The sequence below is a fragment of the Phoenix dactylifera genome, unplaced genomic scaffold (genome assembly GCF_009389715.1).
Source record: "Phoenix dactylifera cultivar Barhee BC4 unplaced genomic scaffold, palm_55x_up_171113_PBpolish2nd_filt_p 000299F, whole genome shotgun sequence".
In the NCBI taxonomy this organism is placed as follows: Eukaryota; Viridiplantae; Streptophyta; class Magnoliopsida; order Arecales; family Arecaceae; genus Phoenix; species Phoenix dactylifera.
Window position 1 is genome coordinate 266,247 of NW_024067776.1, and position 19,587 is coordinate 285,833.

At 40.1% G+C, this 19,587-nt stretch overlaps 1 protein-coding gene and 1 pseudogene across 1 annotated transcript; one reads left to right on the top strand and one right to left on the bottom strand.

Annotated features, from left to right (window-relative positions):
• The first annotated feature begins 1,123 nt into the window (after positions 1-1,123).
• On the top strand, positions 1,124-4,680 carry LOC103713931 (omega-6 fatty acid desaturase, endoplasmic reticulum isozyme 2-like). The gene is made up of 2 exons (XM_008800986.3): positions 1,124-1,269; positions 3,115-4,680. The coding sequence occupies exon 2, from the start codon at positions 3,151-3,153 to the stop codon at positions 4,333-4,335; it is 1,185 nt and encodes a 394-aa protein (XP_008799208.1). The 5' UTR covers positions 1,124-1,269; positions 3,115-3,150; the 3' UTR covers positions 4,336-4,680.
• Positions 4,681-14,587: 9,907 nt separating this feature from the next.
• On the bottom strand, positions 14,588-15,441 carry LOC103715838 (annotated as a pseudogene).
• Between the last annotated feature and the right edge of the window lie 4,146 nt (positions 15,442-19,587).

The window sequence follows — 19,587 nt, forward strand, 5'->3', positions numbered from 1 at the left end:
AGGGGGCAAATTTCTTCTTCATGATTTAAAGCAAATAATTCCCAGAGAAAAATCAAATGCCGTAACATGTATTCTAGGTAGTATGTAGTGTTGCATGAACCTTTCTCGATACTGTTTTGTCATTTTTCATACAAAAAACTTTTCTCATCCCGACCATAGGTACTTCTTGTTCTCTAACACAATTTTAGCATTGCGTAATTTATCAAAACAAGCATTAATCCTAATCTCTAAGTTGTTACAATCAGACAAAACCTAAGGTGATATGTCAACTAGAGTGGCAATGCTTAATCATTAACCCATTTAACTTAGTTCAATGTAGATTAACTATTTAATGAAATAATAAAATTTATTTTTTTTGTTTTAGTTCATAAATAAATTGGATTCGGATTGATAAATTTTTTATTTATTTTGCAATCAACGTGTCGAGCGAGCCCATGGGCGATGTGTTGCGGTGTTACATTCAGCCTACATGACACCAAAATTGCCACATCACAAAGAAATATCTCATTACTTTATAAATATTCAAATAATTCAAAAGCAGCTGCTCAGAGTCTGAATTATTTTTATTACATCTTAATTAAAAAAAAAAATCGGGCAGAAGACACGATAGGGCGTCAATCGGGCAGAAGATACGTATACGACATCCTAATAACCAAATTACCACCCTGCCCTTACAATAGAAGCGCACTTGGAGGAGAAAAATGGCCTTTTAGTAATCTGAGGCGCGCACGGCATGCACCGGCCCAGTGCCCGATTTCCCAGCACGGCGACGGGTGTTCGACGTCAAATGTTTAAAACATAGGGCTAATTCGGTCATTTTGGCACAAAATACCGGATATTTTCCTCTCGTGCGAACTCTGGCCGTCCAAGTGCCATTTCCTTCGGGGGCCACGAACGGGCGAACGGCGGAGATGGGGTCGGTTGCTGGGCCCTGTCGCATGCGGGCCTTCCTCGCATTTTCCCTCTGCTGCCCCGTCAAATGATCCAATCGAACATAGCCACGTGTCCCGCACGACGATTTCCGAGGGTACGGTGCCTCCACGGCGTTATACGTGGGGCCCAGGGGTGGGCCCATCGCCCATCGCACGCCATGGAGCGAGGAGAGCTTAAATACCGCACCTCCTGGGGCTGGGAGGAAGCCCTCGGAGGACGGCGAAAGGGTGGGGAAGCGGGTGCGAGAGATTAAATATATATTCTCTTTTTATATGTTTGTTCTCTCCTCTCGCTCTCCACCCTCCAAGTGATTACTCGGCCATTTTTTTCCCTCAGGTACGGACAATTCTCCTTCATCCCCCTTTTTTTCGGTTTGATTTCTATTATGCTGTTCCCCGGATTTTTCTTGTTTTATTCGATGAGTGGATACGGTTGTCTGCATCGAAATCAATCTCTTGGTTTTGCGACTTGGTTCGCTTAGATCTTGTGGTTACTATCTGTTCTTCGATGGGAATGCGTTTTTTGGTTGGATTACATAGATCTGGAATCCAACTTCCGCATTCGTAAAATTTTCTGCACCTATTTGTCTCGCTACTTGTTTGGTAGGTCTGTATCCCACCTCACATTCTCTACCAAAAATAGGGATTTCCTTTCCCTAAAATAGGAAACAAATCTTCTTTCCTTTCCTCTTATCTGTTAAATCTGGGTGGGACGAGAACCGTACGGTAACTTTCTAGCTTTGAGTTGAATTTCCACTTTGGATCGCATTTCTAAGGGATTTCTCTTGTCCCTTTTTCAGGCATCGTGAAGATTTTTATTTTTTTATTTGTTTTCTTCAAATAGTTGGATGCGTGTGAGGTGGAAGTGGTTTTAAGTCGTCACTTCGTTTGTCTATTTATTTATATTTTACTCGCCGACATCGAGATGTTGGAGTTGGTTTGGTCGCCGTGCCGCCCGGCGGCTCCTCGTTCGTTTTACTGATTCAAAGAATACAATGATAGTTTATTTCCATATTGTCCTTCCGCTTTACGTGGACGCCTTCATTAGTTTCCGTAAATAGTTTCCACGATGAAGGGCCTTTTCGTCCGCTTGGAAAAAGTCATTCCTCCCTGAATTATGGAAAGCTTCAACTTTGTTCGCCCTATTTCTGGGATACCGACTAGCTTTGGCCGACCAACGTATATGCTGACCGTCCGATCTCCCTTGTCCGAGTCGCATGGACGGCCTAGACGCACCACAAGTGTTTCCGAAGGCGGTAAGATTTAGGTACCAAAGAGAGAAGAGTGGTGTCCGGCTGCACGGACGGCGTATGGAACGAACGGCCATATAGTTGTCGCTTTGCATGCATAGTAGTCTAATAGCGTTACCAAAGAGCTAATAGTTGTCGCTTTGCTTTTTTTTTTTCCTTGAAAAATAAGTTAGGGGTGAATAGTTTTTGTAAAAAAATCATTAAAACAATGAGAAATAATACTTCCTGCATTTTTTGATAAATAATAAGGCATTGTCAGTAATGAAGGTATTTTTTGTTAATTTTGCGCCATTTATGGATCTTTTTTTTTTTGAGAAAAACTATCATTTAGTTTATATTAGCATATTTTCCTTTTAAATACAGTTTTGATATTATGATTTTTGTATATATTTTAAAGTTATTTTCACGCGAGATTTCTCGCAAGAAGCATTGGCTGCCTTATCTGATCCACGGAGGCTGCAGATTACGCAATCTCTCGCCTCTAGGGTTTGTGGTATCAGAGCAAGGAATAAAGTAAAAGACGGCAACTGCCCTGTTTCGGCATCCCGGTGGACCAGCCTGTCACCCAGATTTGTTTTCTTTTTTTAATGAACAAGGTTCGTAAAAACGAATGGCTGTGATTGGTGATGCGTACGGCAACGTGTGCACGCGGTGCAGGAAATAATTTGTCCTGCGCAAGCGCATGCCTCGCTGCCTCTCACTTTGTATCTCGTCAACATCACGTGCTCCCTTCGCGCGCGCTCTTTCTTTTTTTTTTTAATAATATTTTTATGGATTGTAACTAAATGATGAATTAATCCTAAAAAGGATGAGGAAAAGAAAAAGTTATTCTTATTTACCAATTGGTCCAGCGGTAAGTACTTATCTTTTGTATGTATCTGGTCACCTGCGGTACGCGTGACCGTCTTTGTTGCTGTCTGTGGTGGTAGCAGCGATCTCGCTGGAGAGGCGGTAATCACGTAACGGCGATGGGCGCGGGCGGACGAATGACGGCGAAAGAGCGGGAGGACCAGTCGGCGGCGGAGGCGACGGCCCACCGCCCCGACGAGGACCCCTCCCTCCGGCGGTCGCCGACGGAGAAGCCCCCATTCGCATTGAGCCAGATCAAGAAGGCCATCCCCCCGCACTGCTTCCAGCGGTCCGTCCTCCGCTCCTTCTCCTACGTCGTCCACGACCTCGTCGTCTCCGCCGCCCTCTTCTACGTGGCCCTCGCCGTCATCCCGGCCCTTTCCCCACCGCTCCTCCGCCTCGCAGCCTGGCCTGTCTACTGGGCCGCCCAGGGCTGCATCCTCACCGGCTTGTGGGTCATCGCCCACGAGTGCGGCCACCACGCCTTCTCCGACTCCTCCCTCCTGGACGACCTCGTCGGCCTCGTCCTCCACTCCGCCCTCCTCGTCCCCTACTTCTCCTGGAAGATCAGCCACCGCCGCCACCACTCCAACACCGGCTCGCTCGACCGCGACGAGGTCTTCGTCCCCAAGCGCAAGTCCGCCCTCGCCTGGTACTCCAGGTACCTCAACAACCCCCCGGGCCGCGTCCTCTTCCTGGCGGTGACCCTGACCCTCGGCTGGCCCCTGTACCTCGCCTTCAACATCTCCGGCCGTCCGTACCCCCGGTTCGCCTGCCACTACGACCCCTACGGCCCGATCTACTCGCACCGGGAGCGGGCCCAGATCTTCATCGCCGACGCGGGCGTCCTCGCGGCGTTCTACGCGCTGTGCCGGCTCGCGGGGCCGTTCGGCCTCTGGTGGGTGGTGCGGGTCTACGGTGTGCCGCTGCTGATCGTGAACGGGTGGCTGGTGACGATCACGTACCTGCAGCACACCCACGCGTCGCTGCCGCACTACGACTCGAGCGAGTGGGACTGGCTCCGCGGCGCGCTGGCGACGGTGGACCGGGATTACGGGGTGCTCAACCGGGTGTTCCATCATATCACGGACACCCACGTGGCCCACCACCTCTTCTCCACCATGCCTCATTACCATGCCCTGGAAGCTACCAAGGCCATCCGTCCCATCCTCGGAGAGTACTACCAGTTCGACGGGACGCCGGTGTTCAAGGCCTTGTGGAGGGAGGCGAAGGAGTGCATCTACGTGGAGCCGGACGAGGCTGGAGAGAAGAAGGGCGTGTTCTGGTACCGGAACAAGCTCTGAAGAAGGTAGGAGAAATTATCAACAAGGTTTAGAGACAGAAGACGTTAGGACCCGACCGGCACACCTACGCCGGATGCCTCCACTGAGTGTTCTCTCTTCTACCAAGTGGGGAGGGATTTAGTGGTGGTGGTGGTGATGGTGCTCCGTCCGCTAGTGTTTGTCCCTTTTTTTTTTCTTTCCTTTCCTGTGTCAGCGCTGCTCTCTTTGGTTTCAAGGTTCTTCTGTTGGCCTCTCTTGTTTTGCCTGCGGTTCCTCTGTTTCAGTTGCTCTGAAAGATAATGGTGAAAGATTATGAGGAAAAAGAAACATTTGGAGGAAACAGAAAAAAAAAACAAAAATTTTTTATGTGCTTTCCCTCGTATGATCTCTCACTCACATCTTTTGCTGCAGTAAAGCGCAATCTACTTAAAGAACACAGGTTCTCCACCCTTGGAGCGAGCAGAGCAGGAGAGGTTTTTGCCGAGAATAAACTTATAAAGATATTTCCATTAATGTAGGGTATTTCCCTATTTGATATTTGATGCTCCCGTGGACCGATGTATTGAGCTGTTCCTAGAATGGCACGGGGAATTACGGTCGCACTATATTTTGACGCAAAATGTTTTTTGTTCTGTTTATTCACCTATGCAGAACTTTAGGTGGTATAGGTGACTAAATTACAGGTCGCCTTCTGGCAGATACAGCAGAACCCATTGTCACTATGGGTTCGAGTGAAGCCCAATTCCACTAGTAGGTCAGTGAGCGCCACCTTATTCACAAACTAATGGAATCAAGTCCACTCAACAGGCCCCATGACATTAGGAAATGGACTTCTTGCCATGGCAATCAGGGAGGGACCAATTTGGGGTCGAGGGAGCGGTGGCAGGCACAAGTTCAAACGGTTGGTGCGCGGAGGAACAAATCCTAGGTGGTCCTCATCTTTGGCATGCGTGAAAGAATCATTCATCTTTTTTCGGAACATCAATCAATCATGCAGTAGCCGCTCCGAGATCCATACAGACATATATATTAAAAAAAGATACAGATTGCTTTGAGAGTTGTGCGAGGTGCAATCGAATGGTTGATCAAGATACAACGCGAATAGGAGTGACGGTATGAGGCACTCTTGTGGGTTGAGGGCGAGGGCGACACGGTGTCTTGACTGGGGTGGTGATTGTTTCCATCCACATGGAGAACTCTGACATTGATGGACCGCGAAGCATGTGAGGAATCCACATCTGTGGGATTATTTATTGGCTGGCTCCAGGCTTGGGTCCAATTTCTCAATCTGGCATGGGACCCGTGTCCATCGGCCAAGGCCCATGCCTTGGTTTTGTTGGTGCGGGTTCTAAACCTTTTTGATTTTAAAGCACGGAATCTGTTAAAGGCACCTCCATCTCGAGGGACCAAATGCATGTGGAATAGATCCATTAAAAAAGTTTAGTTAAAGGGAGCTGGGTGGGGCTCATAAAGTCGGCTTATTGGGCCCATCAACATGATATTGGATAGTGGAGCAGCCAACTTTTTTCCTTTTTTTTTTTTTTTGTGGTAAATCCAAATTTATCATATCAATCTAGTAAAAATATATCTAAATAATTTTAAAAAAATATTATATACAAAAAAATCAGAAGAAATATGTGACACCACAGTTCATAAAGACATGGAGAACACTAATTAAAAAAAAGACGACACAGGAGGAATCTGTATGTAAAAAGATATATCAATAAAAAACTAGATGTTTGTAGTTCCTTGGATGTTCTAATTATTAGTAGTGGGTTTAGGATTTTAATTTTGATGGTGGTATTCCAAATGTTTTTTTCAAAAAAATATATATATATTTTTTCTGACATCTTATCACATAATTTTTCGATTAAGATTCTTTAATTCTTACCTCCAAATTTGTTGCTACAGCATGATATCATATACGATAGGTGAAGCATATTCAAGGGGAAAACCCAAAGTTAGATTTAGTTCTTACATAAATTTGCACGATGAATATTCAAAATAGCATATATGTTTGCATGTGTTGTGTATGTCATGGTGATGGCTGCAATTGGGGTTAAGCTCTTTGATAATGGTGAGAACCTTAATTTGCAATACAAGGAAAGTAAGTGCTCATGTCTCTACAGGCAAAGCAATAGTAGTTAACATTAGGAAAAGATATCAACCATGCAAGGACTCCAGCTGAGATAATGAGAAGCACTATAGTCTTTTTTTTTTTTGTTCCCTGGAGGATTAAAACAAATGCACTTAATTCACTTGAACAAAATGGAATCATCATTATACTTACAAAAAGTTTACTGAATAATGTTTTTTATGTGGCAGATGCACTTCCATTTATCTGTTTGTAAAAGGATTGATGTTCTGCTTTCACTAGCTGGACAAAGTTTTTTTTTTTTTTTTTTTTTTTTTTAAAATGTGCCAGAGTTATCATGGTCACGCATCATTCATTCACTTTGCTCTGCAAGAAAGATCCTTTGAAGCTCTTTTAACCGCAGCCGGTACTGAAGCAGGGCATCAAGCAAACGCCAAGTAGCAATGTAGCATATAACCTTTTTTAAGGTCATATGGATGTCCATATCTTATTTTACAACCTTTTTCTTGGTTCCAGGGTTGCAAGTAGCGTGGTCTTGGTGGGAAAAGGCAGGCAATGAACCTGAATCCTATATCGTACCTTCCTTGTGGTTTGTCGTATGGGTCAAATGTTTAGGTCCTCTGCCATCTCGGTCTCTTCAGTGCACAAAAATTCAATTCATAAATTAACTTATATTAAAAAGTATTCACTTTGTACGTCCCACAAGCACATCTAAAAGAAATAAAAGATCCCGATTCCTTGTCTGCATAGAGCTGTGAAATTTCTCAGCTCGCAGCCCCACTCAGAATTTCCTAAACGTCAATTTTGATGGTCGCGTGATTGATGGTAGTCGGAGAGATGGTGCTGACTTCGTCCTCACAGGCTTGAATCTAGGATGGTCGTGGCGGGAAGCTATCAGATTTTCGACACCTCAGTTCTGAGTTTAGTGCTTAGTGTGGCATGGGCTGGCCTGAGCCATGCCTGGCGGGTGCTTCAGGCCGACTCCGCTATTTTTTAGGGTGACTCGGCCACTATTGTCGGCTAGATTTAGGGTAGCTCTAGCTGTATCAGTGGAGGGCCATCATCTGCTTTGGAATATTTGGCCTATGGTGAGAATGGAGTGGCCTTCCAAGCCAAGTATATATTTAGAGAGACAAATAAGGCCGCTAATTGAATGGCTTCTTATGTAGCCAGTCAGTTCAGAGGATAAGAGGAGTTGCCTAGAGCGCTCCCGTATCTTTTACTTTCTGTCTTTATTAGATATATCCATATAAGATATGTATGAATCATCCGTCTTAACAAAAAAAAAAAAAAAAAAAAAACTCTGTTCGCAAGAAAGACTATGAAATTTCATTCTGTTATAATTTATGGTGGCAGCTCTTCTTTTATAGCACAATAATATGCTAGTCTAATGACTATATTTTCATAGCTTCAAAGTGGTTTTTAATAATTTTTAGCTTACAATCGATGGCAATTAATTAGTTGGGATCAGGCTGAATCGAACTGTAGTTGCCGTTGCGCAAATTATGTTGCATCTATTCCGACCTAAAAAATTCCCTTGCATACATTTTGAACAGGGCCTTGTACTAATGAGATCCCCAAAAGGCCTATCAATCTCTCTTCTATCAATCATCGACACCAATATAAGCTCATCTTTCCATCCTCAAATTTCTATTTGTGTTTCGTATAGAGTCCTCAAGTTACCTTATTTCGTTGCCAACACTTGCCTAGTGATGTCTAAAATTACACATATGTCAACTATGTGATGGAAAAATGAAGAATAACGTAGCTCTTGTCACCATCTAAAGTCACAACAGTGTAAACAAAGAGGCCAAGTTGGCATTTGTCACGTCGCTATTCTCTAGCACTGCTTGGTATCTGACCACGCGATATGGATACTGCAAACATCAAAGAAGATGACCTTGTCCCCTCGATTTTATTTTATTTTATTTTATTTTATTTTGTAATTGTATCGTAACAATCTTTATATATTTCTGTCTTCCTATTGAGTTTTTTTTTTTTGGATTTTCCTTGCTTTCCATTTTTTTAATGTCTAGCTTATTTTTTTGTTTGATCATCCATTTTCTAAAAATCAACCGTCAAAATTAATTTAATAAATTTCTGAAATTTAAATGATATAATTGATTGTGTTAAAGGAAGAAGCGAAGTATAAGAGGAAGCGTCGACATGCTACTAAATATTGTAAAGCATATTCAGGTTGTGCATGTCTATTGGAAGGCAAACTAAGCCGCAGATTGAATTGCTACCTATGCGGCTCAGCATTCCGAAGAGATTCTTTGGACTCATCAGAAGGTCCCTCCTACACCGTTATGCCAGGTTTTTGTTCTTGATTAACAAAAATTAACAAAAATTTCCTGACGTAGAGGCAATCAAGAAAGCCGCATAAGTGAATATATAACCTATGGAAAAGTGGGCTAATCCAACCAATCTTGCTTGCACAATGGAAAGAGCTTGAATTGGCTTATTGTCTCACTCCCCGCCCATTACCCACGAAGTTGAGTCCTTTTGCTCCTCTTTCTTGCTTCCATGGGGGGATGAGGTGGGAGTGGAATACTTGATTGCTTGTTCTGCATGAAATCCACAAAACAAATAAAATCGTAAGTTAATGTTTGTGAAAGGGGCATCTCTTGATCAGTTCAACGGGGTGGACTAATCAACTTTTGTGGATGCTTTGGAAAGGAAAATCTCTATAAATTTGGAATTGAAACTGCCCATCGACACCTCTCCAAATCAGTAGTTCAACAACGCAAGTGGTGATTTTTTTTTTTAATGAAAGTGATTATGTTAGAAACACATGCATTAATATTTGGGAAGCTGGACTTAGGAATCTGAGGGCCTGACAATGTATCAGCAATTTTTGTTCGTACCAAACATAAGCTTAAAAAAGGTGTCGTATTTTAACGAAAAAAGATGACGCTATTAAAATTTCATTTGGAAACTACCGAATACTGTGGTCTCTTGACCATGTCTCCAACAATCTATAGCTTTCATGGTGTGGAGAAGAGTGTGAGGCTGTGACAAACGTTAAAAATATGGAAAGAGTAGGAAAAGTATGGCATGAGAAGACGAAAAAATTTTCGTTGGTCGGAGTTTTTAAAGAAAAGAGATGAAAAGATTGCATTTTCATTGAAATAAGATTTTTCATGTTTATGAAAAAAAAATCATAAGAAACATGAAAAACTATTTTTCCACCGGTTGACAATTGAATTTTTTTTCCAAAACTACTCTTAAGGCATCAAAATTTATGGATAAGATCTTTTCCTTTATTTTAAAAATATAATAGATACTTCATATAATTTTTTTAGAAATGTAGATGCTCAACTAAATAAAATCATTTTTGTAGGCATTATATTCTTAAAAAAATAGTTTTTTAGAAAAAAATATTTTAATGAGAATTTTTTTTTTTCACAAACAAAACGAGTTCTAAAAGCTAGAAAGAGAGTCCAAGGAGTTTTAATGGGGCTTTGGTTTGTTACCAACTACTGCTTTTTTTAAAAGAAGGAAGGTTTAACGGTCCTCTCTCCCTATCAAAATCTATGGAGATTGGTAGGTCCAAGAAGGTGAGCTGTGTTAGAGAGGCGGATCCAATATTTTTTTTTTTTTTTTTTCGCTAGAGTGGGTAGATTCATGACTGACAAGTATGAATGCACCCAATAAAGTCGGATCCAATATGTTCAACTCGGCAAACGGGTCATATTTGTAACTATCAAGAAATAAATAAGAAGAATTGGTCTTTTAATATGAAATGAAATAAGAATCTAAGATATATCTCTGGGTAGTTGGAAATCAAAGAAAGGAAATGGACCATTCCGTCGGTTCATGCTATCAGATAAAAAATGGGCCTCATCCACATTAACTTTTCTCTTACTTCTCTATTAGTTGCACAATATACCAATAATCTGATAGCAGACTTGATTCATGTAAGCCACAATATGGTTACCATTTCTAGTGCATTTCAAATTTGAATTTGAAGTTCAAACATTAGCCATTATTAGTAGACTTGATTCATGCAATCATGAGATATGCCAATATGATTGTCATTTTTAGTGTATTTTTTAAATTTCAAACACCGGTCATGCAATCGTCTTCCCTCAATCTTGAAATATGCAAAATTATCATTTATTAACATTAGACATTTCTTTTCTTTTTCAATCATCTATTTTTTTTTATTTTAAGAAATAAATGGTTCGGCCCATTCATGGAACCAAACCCAAGGAGACAAGGTGGGCAATTTATGCTTTGTGCTTTGCATGGTTGATTACTGAACCCCAAACTCCAGCACCTAGAAACCATTAGTCTAAGAAACGCATGCTTTGTACTTTACGTCGTAGATTACTGAAACCAAACTCAAGCACCTAGATACCATTAAGAAACATATGCTACATATATCTGCATTCATCTCAAAGTGGCTTGCTATTACAATTTGGATGTCACTATTCTACTTTACAGAGGAGTGCTTAGGTTTCTAGAGAAGTAAATGGCTACAGCCATGAACAAGCTAGGTGAAGTAACTGGCCCGAAGGACCAAATAAGGAGCCTAAAATAGCCTGAATCTGTCCCCAGACGGGCCTCTTGAATTCCTTCAAGAAAAACTTCAAGGCCTGATGTCGGGCCAACATCATTTGAGCTCAGCCTTTCAGAGGTTCGCCATAGTGGGCTCCAGCCTACTATCTCATAACCTGAAGAGCCTTTAAGTATGCCCTTGCATTTTTGTAAGCCAGAGCACTCTTACATAGGGATAGCAAGAACCTAGCTACTTGTTTTGTTAGTTCGAGTCCGAGTTCATGAATCCCAAATCACAAATACTATTTGTCAATGAATCGTAATGCTTGGGAAAGGATGAGGAAATTGTTCTAATTGATTTGTTTAAATTTTGATACCAAAATATATTTTGAGTAGGAAGTCTCCTTATAAAATCAAGGTACACAAAGATCAAAATTTGAATTTCTTCAAGGAGGTTCTTTCAAAAAATAAAAAAATAAAGAATTTCTTCAAGGAGAGCTAGGTGACAAATGGCAGGAATATCAAATAAATTAGATATGTCATGTGTAAATTGTATTGATCTTGCTTTTTCTTTTTCTCTTTTTTTCAATTAGAGTGAGTTGTATTGCGAACCAATTAAATTTAAAATGATTTCCAGTTTGCTTATGTGTTAAAAAATTATGATTTTTCTTGGCAATTTTGGTATTTCATTTGTTTGTTTCGCTAGAAAACTAACAAATTTGAAAAAGTTCATAACTAGTTTTCTGGAAATTTTTTTCATTACTATTAAAAAGTCTTAGTTTTGCTTTTCCTTTTTCATGAATTTTCTTGCAACCAAACATACTCCAGGAGAAGGGAAAGGTCTGTACCATGCAGGGCAGGCTTCAAAAGCCTGGGTTTACATGAGTGATCCAATAAAACTTATTTGCAAGAACAATATAAACAAGTGCTCTACCATTCCTCCAGGATTGTCCTGTCGACCCATGGATCAGCTTGGCCCATTTGAACCCCTCTTTAGTATGATGTTTGAGAATTGAGATGAACACCTAAATTGCTCCAAATTTATCAAAATATAAGAAAACAAAAACTAATTGCCTCTCTCTCCAATAATTCGACAGTTTCATAAAATACTGTCATTCTTGAGGCTATTGGATTACTTTCCTAAAACTTTCCTGCCCTGGAATTCTTGCTATTATTAAGCTCTTCTTCCGTTTTCTTCATTGGACTAAGCGGTTCATATATAGACCAGCCGGATGGCTTCATTAAGGAGGGGATGAGAAGGGAATCCTTTTGATCATGGCATCATTGCAACTTGTTTTCCATGGTGACATTTTTTTTATTAATAACTTGTCATCTCGCCATAAAAGAAAAGATCCAAAGGTTAGATTGCAGTATTTATTAACATATACAGGAGCATCAGCACGCTAGTTTTTTTTTTTTTTTTTTTTGGTAACAGAAGGAGCTGACTCTTGCATTAAGTAATAGAAACATACAAATCAGTCCATACACTGCTACAAACCCATGTTTATAGTTTACAGTCCATTCACTGACCCACACCCCCACTGTCTTAGTTACAGATTAAATTAGATCTGCTAACAAAATGCGACAGTCTACAGGTACAGTGGTTCCTGCATTTTGTTGGACAAGAAGCTTCAGCGGACTCGTCACCACTTCTTCATACATGTTTACAGAGTCACCACCCATTCACAAGCCTGTCTCGTAACGAATTCCTTGTATCATCCCTCACTTTCTCGAATGACAAATCCAGGAGCCGCTTTATCTGATGTTGCAGCAGCATCAAAAGTTCGCCTTCAAGGTTTCAGGGGAAGGAGGTAGCCATGTAACGAGGGAAGATGGATTTCTGCCATTATGTAGCAGAATACTGCTACCCCAGTTCCCGGACGAACACTCACAGGTGGTTTGGTCATTTGGATTCCCATTTGGAATAAGATAGCTGAAGGCTTTAGTCACTAAATGAGGTCGTGGTTCCTTTTTTTTGGATGAACATGAGGTTGCCATCTTTCACACACAACTTTTGGGGTGGTTCGGGCCACACACACTCTATTGCACAGTGAAAGTGCGGGAAGGAAGGCCGTCTTGCATCCTCCATAAAATAATTTTACTGTTGTAATGCGTGATATTTTTGTAAAGGTTTCACAATTTTCCAATTGAAGGGATGCAAGAAGGTACTTCTGGCAGTGAGGGGTTTGGATTGGATTGTTGGCTACATTCATACCCAAACCTAATCTATGTTTTTTAAATCCACATTCAAATCAAGACCTAATTAAATTTCTATACAAATACCTGACATTGGAATGAAAAAGGTCGGATATCAACTCGGTTTTTTTTTTGGTATAGATTGGATATTTAACAAGTTATATAATTCGTTTCACTTGGACTATTTGTCAAATCATTTAATACTCCCAAAATACTCACCATGAAATGAAAATCATGAAAAAGAAATGAAATAGAATATTGTATCTAAGAGTGGCCATCTATTCAATTTTTAGTTCTATTGTCTGAATTTTGCAATGATCAAATGACATGATGAATAAAAAAAATTATATGATAACTAAACCCGGTGTAAATAAATGTACGGTAGAAATACTTCCACAAATAACAAGTATGGGAATTTTGATGTAATAAACTGGGATACTGTTACTTTTACTTGATTTTTCCTTTTTATAATTTAAAAAATGAGATATATAGGCATGGACATGTATGTCAATATATTTATCTATTAATTAAACAGATTAAGCATGATGGATCAGATTATTTGTTTATTTAAAATGGTATATTCAGATTTGAAATCGTGCTATGTTTAATAAATATGTCAAATTGAGGTAAATACATGTTGAGGATAAACCTGCTTAATCTGTTCTATTAACTTATTTAATGAATAAGTAATATGTTTAACCCAATTCAATCTAATTATTAAATGGGTTAAACGGATTAAGAAGTTAAAAACCTGAGCCTAATCTGATAATCAAACAATTTAAATTGGTGGATCTGTTTATGATTCATACCATTTTAGTCCAAATCCAATTCTGCTAACTGCTAGTCGAATATGAGTTGCGTTAACTTTTCGGATCGCACCGGCCCTAGCAAAACTTTCTATTTGGTTCGGTTGGTTGGCCGCCCCGGCCGGCGCTCTCGGGAGGTTTTCCGGTTTCAAACTCAAAACCAGCATTCCCACTGTAATTTTTCCAAGTATAAAAAGAGTTTCTTAATGTCGGCCAGTCCAACCAAAAGGTTACGTGAGGACCCGGCCAACTAGTTGAGATTCACCACAAAAAAGGCAACCAGATGGCAAGATTGGGAACACATAGACCTAAAACTACTGAAGGACGGAAGAGAGGTCTCAATCTTAAAAGGTCAAAAGGCAAGACCCCTCGGTTGCCTTGAGCAACTTCAACTCTCAGAAATCTCTCACCCCACCCACCCAAAATAATTATAATAATGGAGCTTCACATCTTCTATGATTTCGACCAGAGGAAACTCCAAAATAAGCAATATAACATTAGCATGCTGCATAAAGATTTACAGTTCAAAAAAAGAGAAGAAAAATTTAATGAAAAACTACCCATATTTTCCTTGCATTAATCTCAAAGCCCAATCCCCAAACCATTAAAAGAAGAAGAAAGGGAGAATTCGTGATCCAGACTCCTATTGCTCCAACTTTTTTCCTACGGAGCAGTTGCCTCACCAATCATCACATCCATGTGAGATGAACTTAAAGGAAGCAAAGGAAGATCACTGAGACCTTGGGAGAAATCCATGATCAATTTCTCCCATGTCGCGAAGGAAACCACCTGAGCTGCTCTCCACGCACAGCTCCCTCTCCACCTTCTCCTCCTCCGCCTCCCTCTTTACTACTTCTCGACACCCCGAATCCTCAAGCTCCTGCCGAGATCCCACAACATCGAATCGCTTGCACCTTCTCACCGCCTCTCCATTAATCGTCACGGGAGGAGTCCTCCTCTTCTTCTTCTTAGCTCCAGTTCTCTTTGTGGGCTTCCCGGTGAGCCTCTGCACGAGCTCCCGGAAATTGGCAGCGTCGGTCTTTATTATCTCCGGGCGCAAATATGTGTACAATTCTTATCTCTGGCTTGAGCTTCGTGATCGCATGCGAGTTGTCGTGCATGGCAAGCGCCGGAGGTCGTGGTTGCAGCGCCGCACGCTCCTTAGAATTCATGAACTCCTCCATGATGACTTGCACTTGGAAGCATAAAAGATGGCGGGCAACGGGGTTGGAACTTCTAGTTGGGGGCGGAAGGGAACTCGGTAGAGGAATAAATAACGTTCGGAGGGAGTTGCACTTGTAGATGTGGGGGAAAGGGAGAGAGGAGAGCTTAGTTGAGGTGCAATGGAGAAGGGGTTTATATAGATGGAGATCAGAAGTTTATATTTTAGTGTGGGAGGGGAAGAGTAATGGGGGTGAAGAAAGCAATGTCGGTTGGAGGCAAGGATTGGGTGAACTCTGGGGTCTGACAACAAGGAGAAGTCGATGCACACAAAAGGGAACGAAGAGTTTCCTTACACCCTACAACACATAATTAAGCATAATTTGGAGAAAAAAAAAACAAAAAGAATGATAGGGTTATTTTCCTATCCTACTTTAATTTTCAAGTAATTTAAACTCTAAAGCATGCTTTAAAAAAAACACCCTTATGGAGGAATTGATGCCTTGATTGTAGTTCGGTAGGGGATAAATGGGTCTGATTGAGTTGCATCAACCTAATTATGATGTAACTTTGAACCTAAGAATTTCATTCAGCATTTCAACTTCGCTCGACTTTGGATCTGATCATGATATTTTGATCAAGCTAGGATAAAATAGGTTGATCATAGTGGTGACGATAACCGATCTTCTAGAACTATAACTAGAGCTTTCTCCCAACTCTTTGGGATCATTAGGGCTATGTTTGAAGTTCCTGCAAATTGTTAGATATTAATGAGGGTGACTATTAGCTCATCAACTAAGAAAGATAGCTTTAGCCAGCGTGTCCCTAAGATAAGGATGAAGCTTTTCAAGCTGCATGGTTGAAAAACAAAACCAAATTGCCACATACAAAACCCTACGTACTGATCATGTTGAAAATATTAATTTCTCTGCTGCCAAGAAGTCTTCATCCTAGCTATAATTTTCATCTTGCAAGCTTCTCAAACTCATTTAAGAGTTCCTTTTCTTTTGAGACTACATTATATGAAGTGGTTGAATCAAGTCAATTATATTAGATGTCAAGCATAGTAGTTTTCGATGGGTAACCGAGTCATATACCTATGGCTAAACAAGCTGATGACCTTGTCATCAAAGGCTATATATGTCATTTGGATTCTCGCATACCTCGATTCCTAGATTCCACTAAACAGTCCATGTATCTGAGTAGGGCAGGATTGCTTGAGCTTGCATGGGAGGCAATCATGCGAACATCCATGTTCTTGGGTTCCCAACATACCAACTCTCCCCAAATTCCATCCTTGGTACCACCCCAAAATTTCATATAATTTCTAGAAATACTAGCTCCAAAACTCACCAGATTTGGGCCTTCTGCGGGTTTAAGGCATAATTAATTCGCCGAGCCAATACAATATATAAAAGGAGCGAGTCCCATTCTTGAGTTATGACTCGACTTGAAATATTATTAATCTTATCATTTATATATCACTAGTTGAATGAGGAGGGCTAACCTAGGGATATTTCATTTGCTATGTGATGTCTCACCATTCGATTTCTTCTCATCTTTGGGTGCTCATGTTCTTTTCCGCTCCATCAACTCCCTGCATTCCTCACAAACCTAAAAAATTTTAAAAGGATGATTAGGCCAAATGGTTATTTAAATAACCTAAGTAGCACATACGCGATGATAATTAGTCATACTCCAACCATTAAACTATCTTCTCAAGTTGGCTATCCCCTTAGTCATACTCCAACATTAAACTATCTTCTCAAGTTATCTTTTGAAGCTGTCCCCCTTGTAGTCTTTGTTTTCCCCTCTTGTATGGTCATCAATGTGTCACATCCCAACAGCTAAACCTTTTCTTATCCATTTGAACGGTTAGCTTTGTGAATCCTATGTTGCCATTTGTTTGCATACAAGCATGACCGGCAAACCTTTATTGTTATCATTTATCCACTATTTTAACAAAGCTCTTATATTTATTCTTTTCCTACTTCAGCATTATCTCATCAATCAAGGTTTGAATGAGTGTCTTTAGACTCTCCATAACATATGTATTATAATTTTGAGGTGAAAGATTAGTTTTTTTTTTCTTTATCAGTGCAAGAGACATTTAATATAAAAGTTTTTAATATTTACATACAAGAACGCAATATTAGCAGAATTCTCACTACTTGTATTCAAATTCCATGAGGGTAGAATTGTATGAATAAACTTTGTCAGTGAAATTTTTTCATCTAAGCAAACTTTTGGATGCTCGTTTTCTAATGAATAATGCCACATACTTTGAATTATAATTCATGGCTCTAATTTTATTCTTTTAATCAAAAATTCTTACTATCTTTTTTTTAAGATAAGATAAAAAATAAAGATAGAACCACTACTCCTTTTGCCCCCGTATCATTGTATATGACATAAACAAAAAAAGATACTACTAAATAAAAACTTTCGCCAAGCTTCCTTTGCAATTTTCATCTTTCTTCATAAGTTTAAAAAATATTATAGTTGTGATTCTCATCAAAGTCTCATTATTTAGGATGGTTTAATAAAAAATCAGCAAAATTTTCTACTCCAATAATTTTTGGAAAAAGGAATATTTACTTTTTTATTGTGCTGCAATTTAGGGAGGAGTTAAGCAAGCACTAAGAGGCCGGCTGATGGCTCCACGGATGGGAGGTCGTGATCCGGATTTTCCGTGCAAAACCGACTGTCCGATGCCGCACGTGAGTGGGGCCCATGTGGCCAAGTCCGCGTTCAACGACCGCCGTGAGCGCGCACGAGATGCGCGCCTGCTGACGATATCCCGCGGGACAGCGTATCCTTCCACGCGGTGGCCGTGGGACAGCATATCCTTCTTTCAGTGCGAACCAGCTATCAAACTCCCATGGGTGACGCGGCGGGCCGTTCCGTGACGGAAGGTTAAGAGCCAGCTGTCGAAACGAGGAATGCCCAAGGGCTGCTTCTTCCTTCTTTCTTTTTCTTTTTTTTTTTTTTTCCTTAAGAAACACAGTGCAGAGGAAATGCATCTTTATACTGAGACACGATGTGAGGATCCGTATAGACGTGTGTTTAGTTTTACATCGATTATTTGTTGAATAGATTTTAGGTACTTCTACAAGATTAAGAAATCCAAATAATATCTTCCGACTAGCCATTTTGGGTGATGTCCTATATTGTTACAAATGATATCAGAGCGGATCCAACCCATAACCTATGTAGACTAGAAGACATTGCAGCACGGATCCATTGGAGCTGACCATGAGCCGATCGTGGGATTTGTGATTAGATTTGAACTCTGACGAGAACGTCAGGACTTGAATGGAGGAGTATGTGAGGATCTCTGTGCGAGCGTATGTTTAGTTCCACATCGGTTATTTGTTGGATAGATTTTGGATACTTATATAGGATTAAAGAACCCAAAAAATACCTTCTGGCTAACTTTTTTGGATGAGGTTCTGTGTTGTTATAAAAGGTCTGGCTAATTGACAGCTAATATGTCACCTGATCTATATAGCATTCTGGTTTCATCTTCTCTGGTGTTTATTTATTCATTTTTTCAAAAAAAAATTTCTGTTGGACGTTTGTAGGATGGACTTTAAAAGTATTGTGCATGAGGCTTTGTTCACTTTTCTTGAAGTATCTTATTGCCTCGTTCAATTTCTTTTATTTTATACTTTACGTACAAGTGTACAACTTATGTGATAACGAAAATATTCAGGAAAGTTGGAGGATCACGACCATTCATAACACTATTTACATGTATTTCATGTGCCAAAGTCTAGTGGGTTATAACCTTAATATATGGAGATCCCACTACTAGAAGGTAATCTAGCAACAGGTATCAGATTAGAGTTCCTTTCTATATGTTGAGGTCTATTCAGAACATCTTACATCCATAAGCCAGAGTGGCTTCTCAAGTGGTTCAGCAAAATACTTGCGTATTGGCCATGGTAAATTAATTTCTTGTGTGATATCTGAGAAAATTAGTATCATCCAACTTTTCTCCATATTTTTTTTCTTTCGGTATCGAATTTTCATTGTGCTTGACTCTTGCATCGAAGTTTACAATAATGAATATATACTTAGAAATGCCACAAGTCCTTTCTTTGAAAATCAATGTATAAATATATACTAATTTTTTGAAGTATTTTTAAAAATTATGTGCTTTGAGATAATTTTAAACCTACCCATAGAGTGAGTTAGGAAGGTATCATGATCAATAAGATCCTTAATTTGCATTTTCTTGTTAGATATGATGATTTGCCCTGCAGCTGGAGCAAAATTAAAGCTGATCCTTTCAGAACTATTCAACCCTTGTGCTTGAAAGAATTGCATAAATCACTGGAATTAAAAAAAAGGGGATATATAACATGTTCTTCCCAATATCAAGAGGATTTTCTAACTAGCGAAGCTTGCATGATATATATTTTAGTGCCAAAATTGGCTTGATTAGTTACAAGCTAGGATTTTCTTATGAATAACTTCTATACTTGATTGGCTTAGTAGTGGTGGATT